This window comes from Taeniopygia guttata, chromosome 3 (assembly GCF_048771995.1).
Source record: "Taeniopygia guttata chromosome 3, bTaeGut7.mat, whole genome shotgun sequence".
In the NCBI taxonomy this organism is placed as follows: Eukaryota; Metazoa; Chordata; class Aves; order Passeriformes; family Estrildidae; genus Taeniopygia; species Taeniopygia guttata.
Window position 1 is genome coordinate 43,126,920 of NC_133027.1, and position 26,469 is coordinate 43,153,388.

General features: G+C 32.9%; 1 protein-coding gene across 12 annotated transcripts in view; it reads left to right on the forward strand.

The window, feature by feature from the left end:
• GRIK2 (glutamate ionotropic receptor kainate type subunit 2) overlaps positions 1 to 26,469 on the forward strand; it is a 345,199-nt gene that overhangs the window by 176,239 nt on the left and 142,491 nt on the right. For all 12 annotated transcript variants that reach the window (XM_072926727.1, XM_030267647.4, XM_032747255.3 and 9 more), the window contains 3 exons: positions 12,257 to 12,400; positions 13,582 to 13,689; positions 18,728 to 18,841. In XM_072926727.1, the coding sequence (XP_072782828.1) occupies positions 12,257 to 12,400; positions 13,582 to 13,689; positions 18,728 to 18,841 (366 nt within the window). The remainder of the gene's footprint in view (positions 1 to 12,256; positions 12,401 to 13,581; positions 13,690 to 18,727; positions 18,842 to 26,469) is intronic.

The following is a 26,469-nucleotide window of genomic DNA, read 5'->3' on the forward strand; positions in this document are numbered from 1 at the left end:
CTACAGATTGGTGGTTTTTCCCCTATCCTTTTCCTAAAAATATGGAAGTGGCACAGATGGGATTACAAGCTATACATATGACTGAAATGAATCCATCTGATTATTTAAACACCAGATATACAATTTTTCAGCTATTCATATTTATGTATATTTTTTTAAATGGAAACTTCCTTTTTCTTATTGAGCCTGTTTACTTATGCAGGAGTATCCCTGATACAGGTAGATCTATATACAGACCAAGAAGCAATTAAACTTATTGGAGAGTTCAGAATAATATTTTGTTACCTGATTGTCAACACTTTTTATACAGAAATATTAATGTTACTCTAAGAGAAAAAGTGGACTTCTGTCTGTGTTCCATTTCCCAATTCCCAGGCTTTTGCTGGGGGTCCCAAGAGCAATCATCTCACCCATTTACAATCTAGAGATTAACAGGATTAACAGTTTTCTCTGAGAATGGGAAGCAAGGATTCTTATGTAGAAGATGCATTATTCTCTTAAGGTGTACAGACTAAACAATTTTTCTTTAACTTCTTATGAGCTTGTGTTTTACAAATTTTAATACTCTGCTCTGAGTGACTCACATTGTGTCCTGTTTGTTTCTACTAGTTAGGGTAGGGGAAATGTGACATTTCTAGCACTCTAGTGCCTAAAGCACTTTTATTTTGGGTGTTAATGATATCCATCAGTAAAACAGCTTTATTTATTTACAAATAGAATGTAAGTTCATTATTTCCACTACTATTTTCAGTTCTCTGACTTCCATTTTCTGTTTTTGTGTTATAGCAGGTTTGTGGCTGTGATATCCTTACTGTCTATTGATTTAATGATTCTTTAATTTTTACTATTACTATTCAGCAAACATGCTTTTCAATTTACTGTTTTGTCCAACTAGGTTTAGATGCCAGAGGCTCATTTGCAGCAGTTGAAGGTTAAAGATTTAAAAGTAAAGCTGCATGTCACCTAGGTATACTACAGTTATATTCAGGGTTTTCACCAAGGACTTGTCATACATCTTACATAGCCTGCAGGCTAAAAGTATGTGTCTGTGCCTTTGTGCCTGCATGTGTAACCACAGGAAAGGAAAAGGCAAAAAAATCAATGATCTCAAAATTAATTAAAATCAGGAAGGCTTCCCCCTGCTGACAGGATATTTAGGATGAAAATAATTAAATGAGCTATTGTGGCAAATGCAGTATCGATTGCTCACCAAGAGAAGCTCCTTGAAGACTTAGATGAAGATTGATAACTGGTTTTTAACAGTTAGAGCCAAAGGCAACCATTCCCATCCTCAATTCTCATGCATTTGTGCAGTCTGACAAATGATACCCAACCCTCTTTTAACCACTATAAAAAGCTATTATCTTCTGAAAATAAATTGCATATACATGTTGCTTCTCCATTCTTCATATCTGTAGAGCTGAAAAAGGTTTATTATTTTTCATTTCCTCATACTTTAAATGAGTAGCCGCCATCCTTTCAGGGAGAAAGTTTTTCTTTGTTTCAAATCAGAGGTGTTTTTTCCCTGGAGTAAGCAGGGTCGGGATTTGCAGACTTGAATTAGAGATGGTGTGAAGACAATATTTTCAGAATAGTAACAAAAATGAATAAACCTGAAGATGGCACCAGATTTTCTCAAGTCATCACTGGAATTTAGTTATGACATGGCTACAACAGCAAGTGAAAAGGCCCATTGGAGGCAGCCTCATAAAGCAAAGCTGTTGTTGCCAAAAACCTAACACTATTATTTCATCCTCTATTTCCAACTACTTTGCTTCAGACTCTTGCTAGCCCATTCCTGTGGACAAAGCCAATTAGCAGATGGAGCATATAAAGCACAGCCCTCAATCACATCTTTCAGTGAATTTTATTTTAAGAGAGCCTATGCATTATGAGACCTCTTTATGATGTTCACCAGAGCCCTGCTCTGTGGTGTTGCACATCAGGAGAGTCACTTCAAAAGCTTACTGCTGTTCAAAAGTAAAATCTGTGGCAGATATTTCACAGCTAGGAAGGCTTCAAAAATTATTGTGAGAACAAATCTTAATGAGAAGGAAATGAGTGGGCAACTGTTGTTTTTGTGACAGACTAAAGCAAAAATAGACATAGAAAAGGCCATGTAGAGAAAGAGAAGTAAATAATACAGACTTAGTACTTGTTTAAAATATAAAAACAAGTCTGTTAAAAGCATTTTGTTTCAATCAAATTAATTTACTAAATGTTTATGGAAGCAGACTCTTCTAAATCAATTTCTTTGTGGAAACGCGCTTGCAAGAGGAAAACTCTTCCACATAACTTAGAAAGTCAGCAGTTCTATGGAAAACATAATAAGTTATGAGAATTGAGAAGTGATTAAAAGGTTCTTCTTACCTATGCTTTGGCAGTCTTGTCCTACTCTGGCATCAAATTTCACTGTTCCTGTGTCAGTGTTTTTGGTGAACTAGAGCTCTGTGAGTTTGAGGTTCTTGTTACTACACTGTATGCATAGACTGGTTCTTCTCAGCTATTTCTATATAAAGAACTCATGCAGAAATAATTCTCTGCAGAAATAATTCTCTGACATTGCTTTCTTTCTGACAAATTGAAAATAGTTGTATCTCCTTGGAACTCAAAAGACTTTTTGTGATTTTTTATAACTGGATAATTTTTTGTTGCAATTTTAATTAAATATTAGATTAAAAATTGTAAAGAAATCAACTTCTAATAACTTTGAGACTTTAAAACAGCTACCTTTTGAGCTTTAGATTACTAAGGCCTTCCCAATTTCATTAGAATAGGAGATGAAATAGATAATCACATTAAAAGGAAGAAACTACTGTCTTGCAGATATCATTTGTGTGCTGCCTGCTGCCTTGACCTATTCATGACCAGTCAGGAAAGGTTTTTCTAAACAACCATGACATTTACTGCTATCTATAATATCTGGATTTTTTTTTATCAAGGGCAGAAGTTAACATTTTAGATTAACAGCTTCAGGAAAAACAATTTTCCTTCTATGAATATGTATCATTCCACTGTCCATGAAAATTTTTATAGGAACTAGGAGATGAAGAAAATAAGATGATAAAATCTTTAACCTGATTTGGTTTGTTTCTGTATAGAAGTCTTTGCACCACAGCCTGTTTGGATAAGACCATACCAATAGGCATTCGGGTGAAACATGATCCTTTGTGATTTTAATTTTGTGACACAATATTTTGAGTTTGCTCTCTATCCAGGGAGCATAAAAATATTATGTTATTTCCTGTAAATTTTCCATACCTGATAAATAATTTCTTCCATTTAGTTCATTTAGTTTTAGGGATGTATTGCTTTGCCTGCCCAAAGCCTTTTGGTTAGGAGTGTTGTTTGTGAGTATGAATGAAAAAACTAGGATTCCTTGTGATACTGAGGTTAAATACTTCTATATTTCCTTTATTTTCTTTCTCTTCTCTCTTCTTTCTTGTTTCTTACAGTCTTCAATTTCAGACATGGACAATGTTCTGAAAAAATGAGATAAATGGTATGAAAATATGTTTTTAAATCTTGCTTAAGCATAGTTAAGAATTTCACGTACATTTCGGGAAAAACAAATTCTCACCAGATTAATCAGAGACATGCAAAGAAGTTCTTAAAACTTTTGCATAAGCTTGGGCACATTTTTACTTTTGAATTGTAGATTTAGATGCAGTGAAGTAATTTGACTGTTACCCTGATGGATGGAATCCTGATGAAGTATTGAAAAAGCTGGAAGAATATTCAATTTTTTCAATTCCTATTTTTGGTTTAGTCATTATGAAAATTATATACTATCAGTTGGCTTTACGATATAAATATCCCTTTGAAAGTGAACTGCATTTAGAGAGAGTTCCAAAATTTTCACGGTGGATCACTGTGAATTTGAATTCTGTATATTGCTACAGAATTTATTGAATGTACCAAGTTTCAAATATATATTAAAAAAACCCTGATCACTATGAAGACTGTTGCTGGTTCTTGTATTCACCAGAAGAGCATCTATGTCTAACATGATAGCAATATCAGTTTGAGTTCTGATTGATAAGCTTGTATTCCTTCTAGCACTGATTTACTACAAGTGAATTGTAAGTTTTGAGAAGTTCATATACTTAAACCCCACATAACAATTTTTATTTATCTTACTTTGTTTATTTATATAGCCATATTTTGAATATACTTTTAATGTCTGTGTGCTTTGCTATTCAAGCATATTTAAGTATCTAAAATTTCAAATAAGCTTTCATTGTCAAGGTGTCTCTCTTCATTAGCCATGGAGGATCCCATTAAGTTACTCAGCTTTGCTTGAACCACCACAATTTGAAGCTGTTCTTAAATAGGATAAATTTTTGTGGGCTAATATATGAAAATAATTGTCAATGATAGCTGCTTTTTTGAGGGCAATTTTAGAAGACAGCCCAGAAAAGTAGTGTCAGAAATCAGAATGCAGCTTTTCAATCACTGAATAAATTGCCTTACTGTTAACAGTTTCTAATTGAAACAAAATGTGTCTAATGCAAATATATCAATGCATTTAATTCTGTGTCTGCTCTGTGAAGCTGGAATCAACAATTTATGAGAATCTGATTATTACAACTAGCATCATAACATGAAAAAAGTGTTTTTTTCTGAAATAAATATTAATTAACAGAGAACTTCACTGAAATGAAAAAGTAATTATGCAGTGAAAGGCAGTTGGTGGAGGCACAATGGCAAAGAAAAAAAGAGTAATACTGCAAGATCAATTTGATTTTCTGTAATCTGTCTAGACTATCATCTGCATAAAACAGACAAGTTGATCAAAGATTTATGAAAAAGACAATGAAGAATCTAAAAATAGATATGTTTCTCAAATGAAAGAGAACAAAAGCAAAAAAACTTCAAACCTCTAAACAATCTCAAAGACAAAAAAATCCCCACATAATATATCTACTTTTAGAATCTAAAAAAATATTGATTTTTTGAGTCACAGGCCTGCAGTGTGTCTTTTAATACCTTTTTCTTTAGGAATTACTGATTTTTAGGGGACCTTCAAAAGAAAAAAATAATTACTTATTTAGAACAGAGCCATAGGATATAAATTAATAAAATAATTATAAAATACTGGCATAAAGAAGAATTCTATTTTGAAATAAATGTATATTCTTTCATGGGTTACTTATGTTTTATACTGTTGAACAATTTGTTTTCTCCTGCAAACCTGAACTTTGAAATACTGTACATATAATCATCTTTTTTTTTTGGTGAAGATATTAAATTTTGTATCATTAGTCCTTTCTAAAAGAAGAGAAATTTAAAGCAGGAGAAGGAAATTTATTATGAATACTCATAACACTTTTATCTGCATTTGAAATCACCAATTTATATTTTTTTTCATTTTACCTGCCAAATTTGAAGATGTGCAAGGTCTGAAATCCTCAAACATTGTACTATTTTTACAAGATACAAAAATGGAATATTTAGAGGTTCATTCTTTAAATTTGTGGGCTTTTCTCTCTATATTTAACCACATTTACATTTAATCTCTGTGTTATACTAGCATTATGCCTCTCATTTTCATTGCCAGGTGTACTTGTTGCATGTGGGTACATAGGTATTCACTATGCATGCTGAGTAAGATCTTTCTGTAATTAGTTATTAATTGCTCATGCAGAAGGACTTTTCATGTGGTATGATACGTCTTGAATGCTGAGCTAATATAATAGATAGGTCTTTTTTGTGGATGTGGTTGATGGAGTTGCAGTGATCACAACAATATTGATTTTTTGAATTTGAGAACAGAGGAAAGGAAATAGACTACCAAAGACCAAATAATGACCCATTGTTCCTTGTAATTAGATTTTTGATATCTGTCCCTAAGGTATATAAGAGTGTGATGGGGTATTTTGTTGCAAAAAAAATTAAATATATATATATATATAGCTGATACCATAAATTCTGAAGTTCAGAAAGAAGGTTGAGAAAGTACTTCATAATATCTTTCACCTGGAAATGTTGCATTCATTTTTAAGGATATGTAAAAAGTTATATATATATAAAATTATAGAACTTAAATAAAAAAATCATAACATTTTGTTTCTAGTTGTATATTATAAGCACATTCTGCAAAGGTTTATGCAGTAACTTTACCTTTGCTATTGCAAGCAATACACTGAAGGTAATTTTGATCTTGATTTAGTAGAATTTATGACATGATGAGACATCTACAGGATCAAATCATGGCAAATAGAATATCTAAGAAGTACATTTCAAAAAAATGTAATTAAAAATATATATTTTGGACTTCTTTCTCCTCCCCACCAACCCTGGCCCCCAGTCACCATTCTTTTACTGTTTATTCCATTATTCCAGATAAATGAAGGTCGCCATATAGGCTGAATGATTTATGGTGTGGCTGCAGAGGGACTTCTGTCCCAGCTCATGTGGTGTGAGCAACTGGTCAGACAGAGAAGTTTCCTTAACATTTATTCTTCCCTTAAATGAAATTTTCTTTCATAATTAAGATTTAATCTCTTGCTTCACAAGAAGGACAAGGTGTTCTTGTCAGAAAAAATAACTCAAAAATTTCCTATTCACTTCAGCTTATATTCTAAATCTTTAACATTTAATTTGCTAAAATGAAATTCTGGTCTTAATCAAAGATCAAGCAGATGGGAGAAATAATTTTGCTGTTGTTATTTCAGGGAAATGTGTAAACTACTTTCTAAACAGATTTTCTGTGTCTACTTCTGACAAAATTTCAAGTTCTCTGAAAGTTTCATCTGTAATGAGTTAAAATCATGCTGCAATAACCCACCTAACTAATTTTCATATACTTCCAGTTTCTTAACACCTAAATATTCTATTAAATGGCATTACTATCTAAGAATGTTCTGAGAGAGTAAAAATATTCTACCACTTCAAACTTTTATAAAAGGAAATACGTGCTTATACTGTCAATAAAAGACTGTACACTCGTTCCTATATAATGACAATGCAATGACAAGAAATGTGGAAACCACATCACTATTATTTGGAATGCTTTTCCTATTCCTTTCTTCTCTTGGCATTTTCTAAAAATTTGTCATTGTTCATGTTCCGCTTTGCTATTTCAATTAAAGTTGTACATCAAACTGGGTGGTATTGAGGCAAAAGAGGAAATCCTTTCTTTTCTATTGCCTTTTTGTGTAAGAAAAAATTACGCTTTAAAACATAAAATTACCTGAGTACTCCACTTTTTCTAGATTAAAAAAAGTTAAAGAATTTTTGTTCGTGTAAGGTCTTCTTTGATAATATAAGAAATAAATAATTTGCTTTGTTTGGAGCTTAAATTTTGAAGATGGGGAAAATAACTTGCATCTCTTCGTCTCTACTTAAAATCACTGTAACCCAACCCCCTGCCAAAATTCACTAGACCACTAAAAGTTAAAAAAATAATTTAATCAGCTATATATTATTTAAATACTAGAGTATTTTGAAAGAAAAATCTAACTGATTTTTTTTAAAGTTAGATGAACATTGTTTATAGGTTACTGGTGCTCATATCTTTTTCCCTATTGGAATACATTTTTGGGGGTGAAAAAAACATATCTGTACTCTTTTCATAATTGTACCCTAGAGTGGAATTAGGAATGTGTCAAGAAGTAAGAAAACATGAGCATTAATAAGCATACAATGCAATTTAACAGTTCATAAAACAGTAAAATTTAATCCCAGGCTGAAAGATTTATTAAATCTCACTTAGCAAAATGGTTTTGTGGGATGTGTTAGCAAGTGAGAATTAAGTGAAATGATTTCAGGGGCAATAGATTTTATTAGCTGAGGAAGGGAGGAATAGTTTTGCAAGCCATTTCTTCTTAATTTCATTCACTTGTTATAATTGCCTTGAGTGTGGGAGAGCTTTCTGTGAGTAGTAGTAGTATGTTTGGTTTCTGGAATTTGTGTGCCCAGTGCTGCATTTGTCAGGCATCATCTAACTGAAATGTCTTTTGTTGATGGGCTTGTGCAGAAGTTCTTATAATGGTTGTTAAAGATATTTAAATCTAATACAACTTACACATCTATCAGTGAGATAGAATGACTCCTATTGGGTTAATAAGATCTTTTTTTGCTTGTTTTGTAATATCTTTCATTCATGCTTTATTTCTCTGTTCTTTAACACACCTGGGAAAGACAAAGAAAAATTTCTTTCTTCAATATTATTCTCTTGTTCTGGACCTTCTTGAAAATCTCTTTGTAGGGCAGATTTTAGAGTACAGTTTGGAGGCATCTGATCAAGAATATGTGAATTTAGTAGAGTAATAGTAGCACCATTATCACCACATTATATGAGAACTTGAGGGGAAAATTTCTTATTTTCCTATTTACTCTGTTTCATGGGTTAAAATGATGTTGTCCTAACAGAATTCAAGATCTAGCTCTTAAATTTTTCTGATCAAGCATTAGTAAAATCTATAATAAAGAAACTACCAATTTTCATGAGTAAAAATAATCTTATTTTTATATGTAAACTATCATTGTTTCTGTAGTTTATATCCAGTAATTTTTAAATACAACTTTTAAATTTTTTATCAAACAGGACAAACTTTAAGGGAAGGTAATAGTGCCAGTGAAGGGACCTCTCCTGCACTTTAGGTAGTCTTTGCTTCTCGACTTCTAAGTGTCGTCAGACTTTCCACACACCATGTTTTTTAAGTTGTTCAAAAGAAAGGAAACAGACGAAGCTTCTATAGGAAAATCAGTCTTCAAAAGAAAATAATGATAATAAAAGAAAAACCTTGGACAGATGGCTACTTCTGTTCACTGTGCTCACATTGGAAATAACCTAAAATACAATTGGGGAAAAATGAAAGGCAGGTGGAAGAACAAAAAAATTGAAATGTTTTCTTTGTTTATGAAATATGTAATTTATTCAAGGTTTTCCAACTAATAATTATGTATTGTGTGTTAAATTGTCACTAAATACAAAAGAGTAGGTAGTTATCAAAGGAGAAGTACTGCTTCGTAGGCTAAGGTCATTATAGGACATTTTTGATGGTTTTGAAATGAGTAAGTATTCCACTGTAAATCCTTACTGTGCAATGACGACTAAGTAATGTTCCTTTTCCCTAAGATAGTTATGCTGGGGAGGGAGGAGATTTGATTAAGCTGTCCTGCTCATTGTACCTGCAGTACCTACTACTTACTCAGGCTCTTAGATTAAAGAAGAACAGCTGGTGTTCTTACTCTCCAAATTGTACTACGCCATTTCTGTCCTTCATAAACTGACTACGAATAAACTGGACATATTGGGAATAAAAAAACGCCAAATCCAACAACCTGATTTTGCATCCAGTGTTCTATCCAGGACATTACTCTTGTGTAAGAAATAAAATACATTTTTTAAGGGCCTAGGGAAAATTAATTCCTTATGGAACATGCCCCACCTTGTGTACTTAAACTTTTTTGCCAAACAAGAATTCTCATTCTTTTCTAAAGTCTTGGAAGGCCAAGTGCCATAAATACAAGCTTAGCAGGAAAATCCTATTGCAGTATGAAATAGGCACGTTAACACTTAAACCAGTGACCACAGTTAGTCTGAATTTGTTTCACATGATACTATGATCTGAAATCCAGTCCATAACAAAAAGTATTTATTCTTCATGGTGAAATAAGTTTCACAATGGATTAGAGACTTTATATGAATTGCTTTTAATATGCTCACACCTTTTCAAGGACTATGTCAATAAAATGTGTAAGTGTTCTTTCACTTCTATGCATTTATTGAATGCTTTTGTCATGGTCACCTAGGAAACCAATGCAGGTATACATTTGTGAGCATTTGCAGTTTGTTTTCATTCTTGATGCAGCTAAGGAAGTCACACTTGAAAGAACATATGAATAATTTTAATTAATGCACAAAACTTTTTTCAGAATACATTAGTGACCATCAGACACTAAGAAAAACCCTACAAACAGTTTGACCTTTTAAATGTAGTTGGATTTATTTCACAAGGATAAAAGTTTACTGACTAAAGATAAGAAGACAAAGATGATCTTGAAGAGAATAATGAGCTGCATATGGAAATTATAAGCTAATCTACTTACTGCAGAAGTAGAATTTCTTCTAGAATATTTAAAGAACTGTTCAGAATTTTTAAAAAGAATTTTAGCAACATATTTGTCTTTGCATGAAAATCTTGATATCCTTAATTTATGATGTGTTTGTAACTTTATATTAATGACAGTAGTAACTGGTAGATGCAGATTCAGATTTATCCATCTGATAGGATGTCAGCTGAATTATGGATATTACACTATTGCAGTTTCTTCCTCATTTGCTTTGTCTTTGGTGAATAGATTATGATAACATATTTTCAGAATCATAGAATGTTAAGGGGTTGGAATGAACCTTGGAGATATCCAACCCCAACCCTGCCTGCCATGGACCAGGTTGCTCAGAACTCCATTCAAACTAGCGTTGAACATTTGCAGCGATGGGAACATCTGCATTTCTGAGCAACCTGTTCCAGTGCCTCACAACATATATCTGCTGGAACTTATCGTGTGCCTTTGACATCTTTGGGTGTTTTTTGTCATCCTACAGATTTCCACTTCAGCAGCTTATAGAATTTGACAGAAAGCCATGTTGTTCTACATCTGGCATAATGTCCATTTGATTCCTTCTGATGAGTCTTAACAGTTCTACTTCCAAATTTGCAACTAATTAATCAGTTGGTGCTGGTGCTGAATTTCTGATTACTTCTGTGTGGGATATTTTTGCTAAACTCTCATAGCAATTTCTATCTTCCTTCATTGATAGGACTACAGTTTTAGAAATTAAACTGATTTAAAAACCAGTTTGCATTTCTGAGTCAGATTTATGTGTTGTACTTATTTAAAAAGCTGTTGTCTAGACTTCCGCTACTGCCAAGTCTTGCTTCTAGAATATTAAATTTTGCCTGACGCTTACTCAGCATATCATTCCAACTTTTTGGTGTTTCACTGCCTCCTTGTCAAATATCAGCTTGCCTTAAAAGCACTTTAGTGCCTTGAAGATAATGAATAATTTGGCAGCAAAAGTATTTTCTGACTGATTTGGAGCCTCTGCATAAACTGCTTTGAGCCTGAGATCATTGAAATCTCTTATGCTAGCTTTTTCGAAATTAGGATTTATTTCTGTTTGAATTCTGAAATCTCTCCTTGGGAGAGCCATTTAAATGTGAGGGTGTATTTTTCTCTTTAACAGTAGCTTATGGGATATAATATAGAATATTTTTGCATTTTTATGTTTAGTTTTATTGTAAAGAGCCTCGGGATGCCTTTGCATGAAAGGCACTATATAAACTCATTTTGTATTGCATTGTATTGTATTGTGACAAGTGCAATAATCTCCAGGTTTCCTATCCATTAAAGAACTAATTTCACAGCTCACTAATTACATGAATGAGAAGGGGAAATAGGTCTTTTTTCTCTAAGGTATGCTGAGCAGATGGCATAGCACTCATTTCCACCAGCTGAATCTAAGATCTCTCTTGCTTTTGGTTCCGAGGCTTACCAGGCCTGTGTTTATCAAGAACAGGAGCATGTACAGCATGACAGTGTTTACTGAGAGGCTGTCTCTGTCCTTTGCTAATACAACATTTCTCAGCAAACACTATGTCTAAGTATATTTATTTAGGATGGGACATGAAAACTATTAAAATTAATGTGCATTTTGATGTAATTCTAATCTACCCCTGATTTATTGAAGATACTGATTAGTTCTGCCATAGGGATTTGAACTGACGCATATTAAAAATTATTAATGATTCATTTGAATACTGTTGGGATGGAATCTTGTCTGTAATTTCAAAACAAAAACATTACTTCCTGAACCTGTACACTTTCCTTTATAGCTAAGGTTTTTTCAACTTGTTCCCTTTTTTCTTTTGCATCACTCATGAAAATAACCAGCTTGAATCAAACATGCACACAGTGATTTATATAGCTCCCTAACGTACTGCTTTTACAAGTAACTTGTTTCATCAGATGCTAGTGTACTCCCATCATCCTGAAAAGTAGCTATTTGAGCCCTTTTTACAGCATTAAAAAGAGAAAAGCTGAGACTGCCTGAAGATCTTGACATAACTCATGTATGAAGTGTCAACAAGGCGACATTTTACAGTGCTGCACAAGCAACTGGACCATTTTTTTTCCCCTTTAGCAGAACAAGCAGCGCTAATTTGTTGTTTCCTTCTCTCTCTGCTGGCCTGTCTCATGTGTTTGCTCTGCGCTGACGGTTCTGGTGCCGCTGTCGTTTCAGACGGACGCGGCGCTGATGTATGACGCGGTGCACGTGGTGTCAGTGGCGGTGCAGCAGTTCCCACAGATGACCGTCAGCTCGCTGCAGTGCAACCGCCACAAGCCATGGCGCTTTGGGACACGCTTCATGAGTCTCATCAAGGAGGTGAGTCACTCATAAAGGGCCCTGCTCCCCTGTTTTCTGTTCTCTCAATTCCATTTGGTTTTCACTACATTTGGTTTTGGCTTTCTTTTCCAGTAGATGGTCATCTCTCATCTTATTAGTTTAACAAGCAAGACAGCATTTTTATTTGAAAGTGGGTTTTCCTGAAGTATTACTGGGAACTGTATATGGAAAGGTGAAATAACTGCATTCTAAATAAAACTTATGTTTGTAGATATTTGGGTCTGTGTGGAGCATTTGTGTCATAAAAACCCAAACATCTGAAACTCTAAACTGTGGACTGATTATGAGAAATTCAGCAGTTAACCTGGTTAAAACTAAGTTTTTTTCTTTCATTTTCTATGGTGAATAAATATATTTCTCCCTGATTACCCAAGATGCTGCTTAAATACTGCTAGGTAGTGATAGTAAAGCTAAGAGATTTAAGGTGCTAAAGGTGAACAATGTAGACTATTCAAATCTCCCATTTTGTAACTCCTCATACAGTGTTTCTCAAACTAGATATACAAAATATTATGATGAGGAGAATCATTTGCAGTGGAATGTATTTTTTTCCAATATTGGTTCCTTCTAGGATGATAATTTTGTTTCCCACATTTTCTCTCCTACTTTGAATAGTTTCAGAACTAGGGTAGATTTTAAGTTATAAAAGCAATGAGGCTGTAGCACTTTATTAAAAGTAGGGAATGAACTTAGGAAGGCTGGCTCACTGACCTCAATTTTTGCTGTCTCAGTGTGGTTTCAGGGGAATCAGCATCTTCCAAAAGTAAGCCTTTATTTGAATGAAATTTCCTGAGGAAAAAAATGAAGCATTAATGAAACAGGTTGAAGCTTGGGGACTGGGGAGGGGGAGGTATGTAAGGAAGCAGAAGGGGAAATGCATGCATGAATGATGGAGGAATGAAAACATTTTTTATCTCATTCAGTAGAAGAATCTATAGCCTGATATGGAAAGTTTAAAAAATTGTCTGTGAAGACTGAAAGTTTGATTTCATTTGCAGAAATAAGCACAAAATAGTTAAAGACAAAAATCAGCTGCAAGGTAAATTATTTGCATAAAATGAATAATTAATGATCCCATTTTGGCAGGAGTAGTTTGTCCTTTCTGAGAAATTAAAAGAAGAGGTATTTGTTTCTGGAAATTGTTTTTTCTTTCTCAACAGGCCCACTGGGAAGGCCTCACAGGCAGGATAACTTTCAACAAAACAAATGGCTTAAGGACAGATTTTGATTTGGATGTCATCAGCCTCAAGGAAGAAGGTCTTGAAAAGGTGTGTAAGACATTTGCCTCCAAGGAGGTGGGAAACAAAACAAAACAAAACTCACCCCCTAAACTCACTTACAAGAGTATTTCTTGTGTTATGTAAAACAGTGTACCTGCTTTAGACTCAATATCTCTATAAGTGGTACTAAAAAGTTAAGAATTGGTATCCTCACTGGTTTAACTGTCTGCTGACATTACTGTTTCTTGTACAGAGGTGGAGTAAGGGACTGAAGAATTGGGAAATGCTTGTTCCATGTAGCTTAATATTGTCTATATTTGAACTTAAGAGCTCACAAAGCATGCACAGACATTTGGCCTGCCTTTATGATACCATCATGATCGGAAATCAGATCATCTTCCCTCTAGCCACCTTACCGTGAAGAGGCAGTTTGCAGGAAGATACAGTGTTTCATTTTGTTGCGACCAGCAGGCAAAGGTTTTGGAACTGGTATCTGCCTTGTCTTTTGCATTTAGATCTCATATTCAGTGTTCTGTAAGATGATTTTCTTCATCTTCAGATCAGGTTATATCAGCTATTGCCCCAAGGTGATAACTGTGGGCACAAATAAAGCCAGAAATTAAGGGAAGGGACCATACTGCAGGGTTTCATTTTCTTTCTTCTGAAAATTACTGAATGGAGAAAATAGCATAAACAACATATTTACCCAAAGTTTTGTCTCACTAGACTGGCTTTGGAATATTAATTTTCTCTTACTGGAAAGATTTGTAAAAGCTTAGAAACATGAACATGTTTTTAAACACTTACATAGGTAATAACATTTTTGTTGTCCAGTGGAAAACCTGTGATTTAATAGCTAAACTATATTTCAACATGTTCAGCCATACACTGAACAAAATGTTCAACCATACACCTATGAAGTGTCCCATGAAGTCAGCTCTGGCAACTTAGCCAGGGAAAAGAGTATATAGTAACAATTAGACTTGAAAAGTAAATCAGTATTGTGTACAAGTAGAATAGGTGACAGCACAACTTGTCTTTCTTACTGGAATCAGAACTGGAAGAATTAATGTCATGGCAAGAGCTAAAAAAGTCAGCAGTGGTTGAAGAGTTTGCATGTAAGTGACAACTGTTGAAAATCAGGAAAGGAAGCCTTTGTAATCTGGGATGGCTTTAAGAACATTAAGTAGCTATTGGGAACCACAAAGCAACATGAGATTTCTGGAAAATAAAATCTCAGTTGACAATATACACTAGGAGATATATACATCAGTAAAAATATAGAGATAAAGCAAGTTCTCTAAAATACGCAATAGGAAAAAGGAACTTGGGAAAGAGTTATATTGAAAGTTAAGTTAGAGACAAAAGCAGAAATTTTGAAACATAACAATGTTTAAAACAGCTGAGTATGTGCTTGAGCTATATAGAAATATTTTCATAGAAAAGGAAAATACTTTTACTGCCTTCATGGATTATTTTAGTCATGTGATAAGTGGAAGTGATAATATTATTTTTTCACCAAAAAGTGTTGGCAATCTTTGGAATGAGCAGTTCCAAAGTTCTGGGGTGTAAGGAGATGAGACTGGGAAAAGGGACATTCAAGTGTATGCACATTCGATTGAATTGCTTACTAAACATATGAAACATATGGCGTATTTTACCGAGAAAGATAAATCAATGGTCACAGAGAAATGTTTCTCTTTGAACAAAACTTAATTATTCTGAGAATGCAAACCCTCTTCTTCTTGAATCCAGAGTGAATTATAAATTTTGGAGCAGGACACTTCCTAGTTGAAGGAGTATATTTTAGCCAGTTCTTTTATTTAAAAGAATTGTCTCAAAAGTTGGAGGATTTTTTTCCTCCATGGCTTAATTCTGTTAAAGTGGTGATGACTCACCCTTCTCTCGGTCCGCTGCCTCCCTCCACATGTGAACTCCATCTTTCTGTCTCCTTCTTTCTGCTATCCCCCCTTTCCCTTTCCCTTTCCCTTTCCCTTTCCCTTTCCCTTTCCCTTTCCCTTTCCCTTTCCCTTTCCCTTTCCCTTTCCCTTTCCCTTTCCCTTTCCCTTTCCCTTTCCCTTTCCCTTTCCCTTTCCCTTTCCCTTTCCCTTTCCCTTTCCCTTTCCCTTTCCCTTTCCCTTTCCCTTTCCCTTTCCCTTTCCCTTTCCCTTTCCCTCCCCCCCTCTCCCAGACCTTCCCTTCTTGCTTCCCTTTCCATCTAATCCCTCTCTCTTGTACCTATTAATCTCTTTCTATGCCCTTTCTGTCTATTTTCTTTTTCCCTCAGGAGCCTTTTACATCTCTGTTCTTATCTGGTATGTTTTCAATGTTCTTCCCAAACCAGCTTGTCAGACATCTCTGTCTGTGTGGTAAGAGTTGCTGAACAGGTTTTGTTTTCTTTTTCTTCTGTGTATTCTCCCACTGTATGAGAAAAGGTGGGGAGATGAATATTATGGTGCACAGAATTCTTATGCCATGTTTCCATGCTGTAAATTGTTATTATTTCTTCTACCCTCTTTCCAAATAAGGGGGAAATATTTCTTTTGTCAAGTACAATAGGTTGTCCTTGTTGTGTCCTTAGCTGTTAAGGACAGCTGTAATCCATGAAGAGAAAAACATTGATGGATAGAGAAAAAAAAAGATTTATTGTGAAGAATTGCTAGAAGACTTTTTTTTTTTTAATTTAGATTTTGTACAAAAATGTTCTAGATAAATTACCTTGTTCGTATAACCAGTATAACTGGGAAAGTACCTAAATCATGAGTTGCAAGTTCAATGACTGCTGAAGTCAGTGACAACAGAACAATTCCTCACTGATTTTAAAACATGCGATGTGTGATCTCAGCTTTTACATAAAATACTTATTCCTGAAACTCTTGAATGAGAGGTGATAATCAGGCATCAGTCAATAAGAAGTATATGTTTCCAAATAAAATTTCATGTCTGCCAAAAATGATAGCTCCTTGTAAGATGAACATGACAAAATTAAGAGGTGATTGGAGTGCTGTTAATATAATATACCACAAAATTTTATTACAGTCACTTTGGACAGACTGAAACTATTCATGATTAAGCACAGTGAAAATCTGAAACTATGACACTCCAGCATAATAAATTATAATTTAAATTGCAGTCAAACAGTCTCTACACTGAGGCTGCATTGTGAGGAAAATTATTTTATACTTCAAAAGGAGATAACAAATACCTTGATTTAATATCACTTTTGATATGAAAATTTGTCACTGAAGAAGAATCACATATGCTGAATATGAGATGCTACAACTGACTTGAAGCTTTGCTCAGAAACCTGCATATAGGATGAACGTAAATGACACAAAATTAGTTACAATTAATTTTGCAGCTTAAAACAAGTAAGATCTTGTTTTATTTACCTTTTCCAATATAAATTTGAATTATAAACATGAATTTGAACAAAGCAAATAATTTAATTAATTTAGGATTTGAAACTGATCATATAAGATGTTGATGTTTCCTCAGAAATTTTTGTGCTACTTGTGTACCTGAAGTTATATCTCATAGAGGAGATTAATTCAGCTTCACTTATGCAGCAACAGGCTCAAGTTCTGGTCATTGTCATTCCTTGTTATTCTACTCTAGTTTCATCTTTGAAGTAAAGCAAACACTGCAATTGTCATAATTAGCAGAACACTGCAATTAAATGTTAACAACCCTTTTAAAATTTCTTGATTGTGGCCAAGCTGCAAGGCTGAACATTTTGTGTTTTATGAAAACCTTTCAATTTGCTAAATCAAGTTGTATTAAAATAGTAAATGAAGGAGAGGTTTTTTGGTAGCAAGGCTTGATTTCAATACTTTGAAATGATGTGCTAGGTGTTATTTTCCAGTTGGATTTATGAGACACACATATTCTTTCTTCCCTTCATTATTCTTTGATCAGTTTATGAAGGATTGAATGGCCAAATTCAAGAGCAACTTCTTGGAACTGAGTATTAAGCAAGGAAGACAGTCAAAATATTGATTCCTGTGGAACAGAAAATTTTAGAAAAAGGGATCAAATTTGTCTTTTCTTTATTACAGCATCCACCGATTCATGCTCTGGTGTAGTCTCAGTTTTAGAAATGGAACTCTTTTTACCCACACCACATTGCATCCTAAACTTACTTTACAGCCCTATGGGAACAAATCACTTAAAAGTATACAGTTTGTCTGGACTCAGTTGAAAAAATAATTTAAACATTTTTGCGCATTTATATAAATAAATAAATAAATAAATAAATAAATAAATAAATATATATATGCAATGAATCCTTACAGAAATATTTAATTTGTGTCTAGTTTTAGTTTATAATATCTTTATTTTGTGTTATAGGTATTACTTAGTATTTGAAATGCTGTTTAAAATCATGCCTAAAACCAAAATAAGACATATTTGTGGGGGCTTTTTAAGACAATGGAGTAAACAAACATTCTGATTTCTAAAATGGGTAGTTATATTTGCTATTTTAATTGTATAGGGATGAAAATGCAGATAAGTTACAGATAAGCCTCATTACTTACTTCTTAGTATTTAAGTCTGTCGACCTGAACCTTAAAGCACAACGTTGGGTATTCTTACTTAGATAAAAATCCCATAGACTTTATTTTGAGGTATAAAATGTCAAAATACTCATGTGTTGAAGATTTATCTGTAAATTAATTAAATTAATGCCTGTTTCTGTCTTCAACATTACTTTTTCCCAAAACCGTACTTTGTCCTGCTGGTCTCTCTGATCACAGAAAAGGGTAAATCCTTTTGTAGAGGAAATGCCCTCTGCTCTGCAAATGAATTTTTTCCTGTTATGTGGTTTATATGCGGTTTATCTTGAGAAATGGAAAATGAAGTATTAAAAATAGCTTTAGATATTCTTTATACCATTTTTATACCTAATGTCAGACTTCACAGAACATAATTTGAGGTATTTTTAATCATATTTTAAATGAAACAAATTTAATAATAATTCTTAGCAATCAATACTTCCCTCCTGTAGCAATCTATTTTTCCTTAAAGTTCTAGATGCTGAAATGTAACTAATGGATGATTTACACAGTAATTTACTTTTTTATAGGTTGGAATTTGGGATCCGTTGAGTGGCCTTAACATGACAGAGAATCAGAAAGGAAAACCAGCAAACATCACAGATTCTTTGTCCAATCGCTCTTTAATTGTTACTACCATCTTGGTAAGCAATTGTATTTGCTTTTTCCTGAAATACAGTTATGCAGAAAAACTGATGGAATGTGACACGCTAATTGCAATAACAATGAACAGTCTGCACTGTGCGTTACCATTACTTAGAATTTACTTGAAATTGGAATTTATGGTGTCATAAAGGAACACCAGTTGATAAGCCAGTAATGGATGTTTACTCTTACGTTAATTGTGAGCAGGTTATCCCAATTTTAGAGTTAATTGATTAGTTATTTAACTTTTCTTATTATTGACTAAAGTGTTTTCTTCTTTACAAAGCTGCTTTTTTCCATGCCATATGACAGCGCAAAAAATAATCAATTTTAAAAAGTGTTTTGTCTATTAGCCTGATGATTTTAGCCAGCAAAAATTCATTGCTTTTGTTTGCTATTCTAACACCTCAAAGAAAAGTACAAAGTATTTAATATTTATTTAACATAAATAAATTATTTTATTATTTATTTGTTATTTAATTATTATTTATTTATAATAAATAACAATTGAGTAATTGTTATTACTCAATTATTAAGATGAAATTTTTAGTCATACAGATATTTGATTTGTCCTTTGAACTAGAGTAAAAGAAACAATCTCAGTAACTTCTTTTTTATCTTCACTATTGACAAATTCACAGTAGTGAATGGGGTAGTTTTATTTATTAATAAATACATTTATTTATGTAAAAGTAAGTATTCATTTATTTCCTCACAATAATTTTGAAATTGTAATTATAATTTCAATGCAAATTTAAAACTTTCCAGAAGTATGTCTGGTGTGTTTGTCTGCTGCCACCATTATCATAAATTTGCAGATATTAAAAACAAATCTGCTCCAGGTGGTTGTATACTATGCTAAGAAGCTTTTACCTGCCAACATATATTATGACATTTCAAATTAGAATGAATTTTTACAGGTGCATAGACACAAATGCCAGTGTGCTTTTAACCCTTTATGTAATATAAGTCATATAATTTCATCCAGTGGGCAATTTTTTCACTGCTTATTTGGTCTGTTTACAAGTGATAGAAAATCTTCTGAAATCCTTTGCTTCACTTATTTCATTAATTGAAAAATACATACCAGATATATAAAATGGAACACGACTGAACTCACTTTCAGATGTAATTTCTTGTTATGTTAAGACCACCATAAATTTACCACAACTTCCTCTTGTACCATTAATTATAGTAATGGTACACTATAGTTATAATTTAATTTATAAATTTATAATCAATCCCTTGTTGGTTTTTTTAATGAAATGTAAATGAATGTAATATATTATCTTATATTAAATTATGTCTTCTGGAGTATTAATCTGTCAATTTTCTTCCCACTATCACGTATTTTCTACCTGTTAAAACTACTGCATTATCAAGTAAATTTTGTTAATAATTCCGATTGACCTCCCATGCTCTCTATAATGCTGTATCCTGCCTAGGATTTTTCTTGATGCTTGTCACTGATATGTAGCTTTAATTCATGTGAGCCTAATTGCTGCTAGAATTTCTGCTTTACAGATTATAGCCCTGTCTTTGCCAGTGGCCTGTTCCCTTCATTGCTCAGTAATGAACCAGCCTTTGTATCTGCACTCTTCAATAGCCATCATTGCATGCTTGATTCCAGATTGTGATAAGGACTGTGACAAGGATCAATCCCCGCAAGGTTACATAAAAAACATTCAATAATTTAGGGTGTTTCAAGTTTGTTTCTGTTTTAACATCTGCCTGTTGATGAGGTTTGAGTTAATGTACTCACAGTATCATATTGCTCTTATATAGTGATACTGGCAAGATTTTGGTTGAAATAATTAGCTCAAGAAATGGTAAATAGCACAAATGTAAATAGCAGTGCTGCCAATGAGAACTGATTTTAATCTAGTAAAGTTCGCAAAAGAAGTCTCCTGAGATTTAAGAGAAAAGTTGCTTTCTGTAATCAAGGATACCCTTTCTCTTAAGAGTTAACTTTTGGTTAGTGGTTATTTATAAGTATCCATCGTCTTTGCAGGTATCTAAATAATGCATAAAAAAAATAAATTGGTGTTTCACGTTGTTCATGTAGCTGCCTTTTTTACTTCAGTTATTGTTTAGTAAAAGTTTTGGTAGTTGCAGTTACTCTTTTCAGTTATGAAGAATATTACTCTAAAGAATTGGAACAGATTGGAAGAGCTGCACTTGGAATAGTAAAAAGTAACTAAACTATTTTAGGTGCAGACACACATGAACTAGCTTTATTTTCTAGGTTTGTCTTTTTTATGCTTAAAAAATACATTTCTGTTGAACAGAAAGCATATTACTGAATATTCATTTTTATAGCACTGCAAGGGAAAAATATAAAATGCTAAAGCTCCTAAAAATATACCTACATCATCAGCCTTTCTCTCCTTTTTTTTGAGTCTGCAAAATCTTGCTAAAATGAAAAAAGAAAAGGCAATTCTATCATTTAAGCTGTTCATATGGTTTTCTTATGATGTTTCATTTTGAGAATTCCCTACAATAGTCTATAGCAGACTCCCAGCTGGGGAGCCTTAATCATTTTTCTCTGTAGTTTGCCTTAATGCTCACTTTTCATTTAAATATCCCAGTCTTTTTTTATTTTTAATTTCGTTTCTGAAATTTGGAGCAATATCTTATTCCTCCTATATTTTGCAGTCATTTAGATCTTTACAGCTGTAAGTATACCCTGCATTTCTACTGCTGGTTGAGTCTCTAGAAGAAGAAAAATATATTGATGGGAAAAATTATAAAATATAAACTCAGCATAAATTCATCTACTTTAACTAAGGACAGAACTATGTGCTCCTTTTTGTCTTGAGTTTTTTTTAATGCATTTTACAGGTAGCTAGCTAAAAGAGTATTCCTTGGTTTCTAAATAATTCAGTGCTCTATTCAGGACAGGGACAGTTCTCAGGACTTCAACCTGTCTCAGAAATCTACCTACATGTAGTTTTTGTGAAGGAACCTGTCTGTTTTCCAAGTTCTGAAATCATAGCAGCCCCAGGCACCAACTGAACATGTCCATTAGAGAGATAGTCAGGTCTTTTCAGGGAACGGGAGGGAACATTTGAAAAATAACGAGTATGCTTGTTTTTATCTTTTATAATCATAGCTGTGGATATATCAATCCTTTTGATACTATTCCTTTGTTTTATTTTAAAACACTCTGCACTGAAACTTCAGAATTTCTTTCTCATTTCAAAAGCCTACTTCATGAATAGTCTGCATTTAGAAAACAAACCAAACAAAAAACCTACAGAAAACAAATTTTCAACTTCAGTTATAAGGATTTCTTATTATTTGATTCTCCTAAATTGACTCCTACAAGAACTCTGAAACATTTCTTCTCTTTAGATTTTATATGTAAATATCTAAATATTTTTGCTGTATATCTTCTACTTCCAGTTTGAGAGAGTTTTAACTTTGGAATTCAATTTCCATGTTTATAAATGTATGTGCACAGTACTTAGGGTTTTTTTAGTACTAATTTCATACCAGCCTGTATCTATTATCATACTGGTTCATTTGTCCTGTTCTGCTGAAATAAATGCTTGTTTCCTTTCCTGTGTAGCTTTTATGTACTTTTATGTATCTGCTTACATCAAAGCTCAGAAAAGCTCACAGTTGTCAAGTTTAATTTTTCCAAGAAATGTGTGAAAGTTATGAAAGGTGTGTGATGTTCTCAAATCTAGTAGTTTTTTCTTACTTCACATTTGAAAAGTAAAATTACCTTTTTTATTGTACTTCCCTTAAAAAAATTGGTTTGAAATAGGAATAGAATTAGAAGGAATATTTATAATAAATTTTAAAATAATTTCACTTAGTTCAAAGTATAGTATTCCCACATTGTATTTTATTGATATATGCTGCTTTCTCAAATGTGTGGTGCATAATTTCTCTCCCTTTTGTCTTGGATACCCAAACATGAGTTTTCAATGACCAAATTTTAAATTAATATATATTAAAAAATATTAAAATTAAAATAATTAATTTATCTTTTATCTTTAAAAATATGGGTCACCCATCAATTGTTTTGATTGAAAGTAACTAGTGGATTGCTTCACCTCTCCCACTAGAATTTTGACTGCCTACTGTGAAAACCTATTGTAGATTCCTTCTATCTGATATAAATTATAATAAGATGTGGCAGTCTTTTAATGCTCCAGTATCCCACCTTCTGGTGAACAGAAGCTAATAATTAAAATCCCTGTTCTAACAGTGGCAAAATTTCAAACGATTTTTCTGTTTTCATCAATAGGCCTTCCACTTTCTTTTTGTTGATTTATTAGTTTTTTTTCTTTGTTTTGCTTTTCTCAATACTGATAGTAATAAATTCTAGATTGTTTTAAAAATATGCAATTCCATGTTGAAATTATGAAGGAGAAATACATATGTTTGATTAATATTAATAAAGGATAAAAGATCTTGAAATTTAAAACTCGTTGTAATTTCTAGTAATATCTTTGTAGTTGAAATATCATATAACTCACAGGAATAATTCAAGCAAATATTTATTGTTCAAATCTGAAAAGAGAAAGAGAAAGTTGCAGAAATTTTTTTTTTAGAATAAATGTGCTTTTATTCAAACATTAGCTGTACATTTTTAAAACTAAAAGCAGTCTGTAAAGTAACAATATTAATTATTCTTCAAATATTTATCTTCTATTTGCAGACATGGTTTTTAATCTACCTGTGATTCCAGTGTTCCTTGTAGTCATACCTGTATTTGCAGTATTTTATTTAAGTTTACTTTTCAGTAAATTTTCTCAGAAAAATTATTTGTTGCATTTACAGGTTTATCTGCATTCTCACTTGTAGTGCTTATATCTGGCTGGGGATGAGGCTCTTCTGCATCCCTCTTCACTAAAGATATTTAAGTCTTATGAGACATTAAACTATAGCTTTGATCTTAAAATTCTCTAAGAAGTTGACCTATTGTTAATTTAAAGTAGCAGTGTTTCCTGGAAACATTGTGTCTTCCTGAGGATTCATTCTGGAGTATATAGTCAGTGTTTCATCAGTAACTTTTTGTTTCCAAGCTACTCACGTAATCCCAAGAAATAGTAAAAGCTTTAATGGAAGGTGTTTCCATGATTTCCTAGGGAGATGTGTCCAGTTGAAATACTTAATTTCAACTGAAGCTGTTTAGAAGATTTCAAGTACTAGTTTTGTGATGTAGTCTAGTTAATTTTTAAGGGTCACAATTTCAGGAACTGAAGGAAAAAAAAAATTGTGAACAATCTTAAAGTAAGTATAAACCAGCTGGCAATCTACATATCACTCTGTTTAAAAACCCTGCCTACCTAATCAATGATAATTGTCCTAGTGAATGATTTTGGTGGAAGTGATAAGCCACCAAGAAGCAATTGTGATTGTACATTTAATGCGTAGAGACGTTCCTGAGAGTATGTTTAGCAACCAGTTTTATGTTAGCCCATTCTACAAGTTTAAAGCATGAGCAAATGAAGAATGTAGAACTCTTTGCATACACTTGTTCAGAATACCTGAATGCCATGTTCAGTATTTAGAATGGGTATTACTTGAGGAAAAAGCAAATGAAGAATGTAGAACTCTTTGCATACACTTGTTCAGAATACCTGAATGCCATGTTCAGTATTTAGAATGGGTATTACTTGAGGAAAAAGCAAACTAGAGAAAACATTCATCTGTAATAAGAGCTATTACAGATGAAGCTGCCAATACCAACCCTGCTCAAGTTAAGTTAGAAATCGCTTTACATAGCAAGTAAAAGGTCTGAAGAGAAAAAAACAAATGTTTTGTATAGTAGAAGACTATAAGAAAAAGTAGCAGTAAGAAATTACTTAATCTAGGATTGGAAAAGCATTAAGAGAGTTTTAATAACTTATTGATCAGTCTTCTCGGCAAAAGTTGAGAATCATTTAATTGTAGTACAGATCCTATTGTGGGCCTTACCCAAGCTGACCAGAGTAAATAATATAGATGATATGGAGCTAAGAGTTCCAGAAAGGGTTGCAAAATTTTTTAAATTTTTCTTTAACAAAATATAAAAACGCATCAGCAGAACAGATAAAATGTCTGAGGATTTCTATAATGATCTGGTAGAAAAATATGTAGCAATGTATCAATGAGCTGAAAATTCTTTTGTGCTTATTAAGTAAAGGAGAATTAAAAGCATAAATTGACAAATATACATCCATCCCGATATTTATATTTAAATTCTGTACCAGATAACTCAGGATTGCTTAGAATGCAAGACAGAGACAGAAATGTTGTCAAGAATCTTGCCAAGATTCCAGAGATTGGGGGATGTGTAAGACTGTAAATATCTGGACAACTCTGAGACCAAATGTCTCAGATCTGTGCATGTGAGCATTCCAAACTACATTGGAATTCCTACAGAACAGGCTGTAACACTGCAGCATGTAATGAAAATATTCCTGTGTTATAACCCTGTTTTGAGCACAAATCTAAACCATACTAATTAATATGAAGAAAATTGCTGCTACCCAAGAAATAAAAAAAACCACACTGTATTTTGTCATTGCATAGCTTCTGCTTGGCCAGTGGTGTGATCTCTTCAAGGAATTGTCATTTCACCTGAAAAAATAGTTTTTCTTACAGTTGTTTTCTTTGAGATATTTAATATCAACTTCCCAAGTTTATTAACAACTATTTTCAAACATAGTTTTTTCTCTGATATCGTCTCTGTTTCTGAAGAATTATTCCGTGATCCCCGTCATTTAAATAGTTTTCAACTTCCACATTTTCTGCTAGGTCTTTGTTCTTGTCGGTACTACATCTTGAAGCGCTCTTCTGGAGTAATTTGTTTATCTGTTGTTTGAGAAATTTCTGTCAAAACATCGTAGTAGTTTGGCTGGGCAATTTATTTCATTTCATTTATTTTACTTCATTTATTTTCCTTGTTATTTGTATAAAGATCTTTGATGCACTTTTTGAAAATATGGATGTAACCTTACAGATTTCAATAGGGGTGTATAACAGTTCCTTTAAGAACAAGATTATTCCCTGCATTTTCCTTTTCATTTATTTGGGTAAAATCTTATGTATTAAAGTTCCAGTTATATGTGGATATAATGTTGAAATAATGGGAAAACTCAAGACAGAAGATTACACTAGTACTGTTGACTTATTAAAGCAGTCAGGTGCCTGTGGAATGATGTGCCATTAACCCCACTGAGTGCTGATGTGGGGATTTAGGACTGTAAGAATTTTCTTAAGTTGCCCTGGAGAGTTTATCTGAATATTCACTTAGTCTTGTGTTTGGTGCAATGATTGAATATACTATTATTTGTCTTACCTTACTTGTTTCTTTTTCCTTTTAATTATAAAAAATTAAGAGTCTCTTCCAAAAGTGAATGAAAACCAAGTTGCATATTTAACCTAACAAACACAGCGTGAATATTGTACCAATTATAGTGGAAAACTACAAATTTTTTTTGTATTTTTCCCTTTAATTTTCGATTTGAGAAAGGCCACCCTATACTGACAAACAGATGTAAAAATAGTTTTACTACATGTAAATTTTCTTCCTATAATTGAAATTTTTCTGCCAATCATTTTAATTTGTTTGATGTCTGTTTGCACACCATGTAAGGCAAAAAAAATTAAATTGTAATTTGATTTA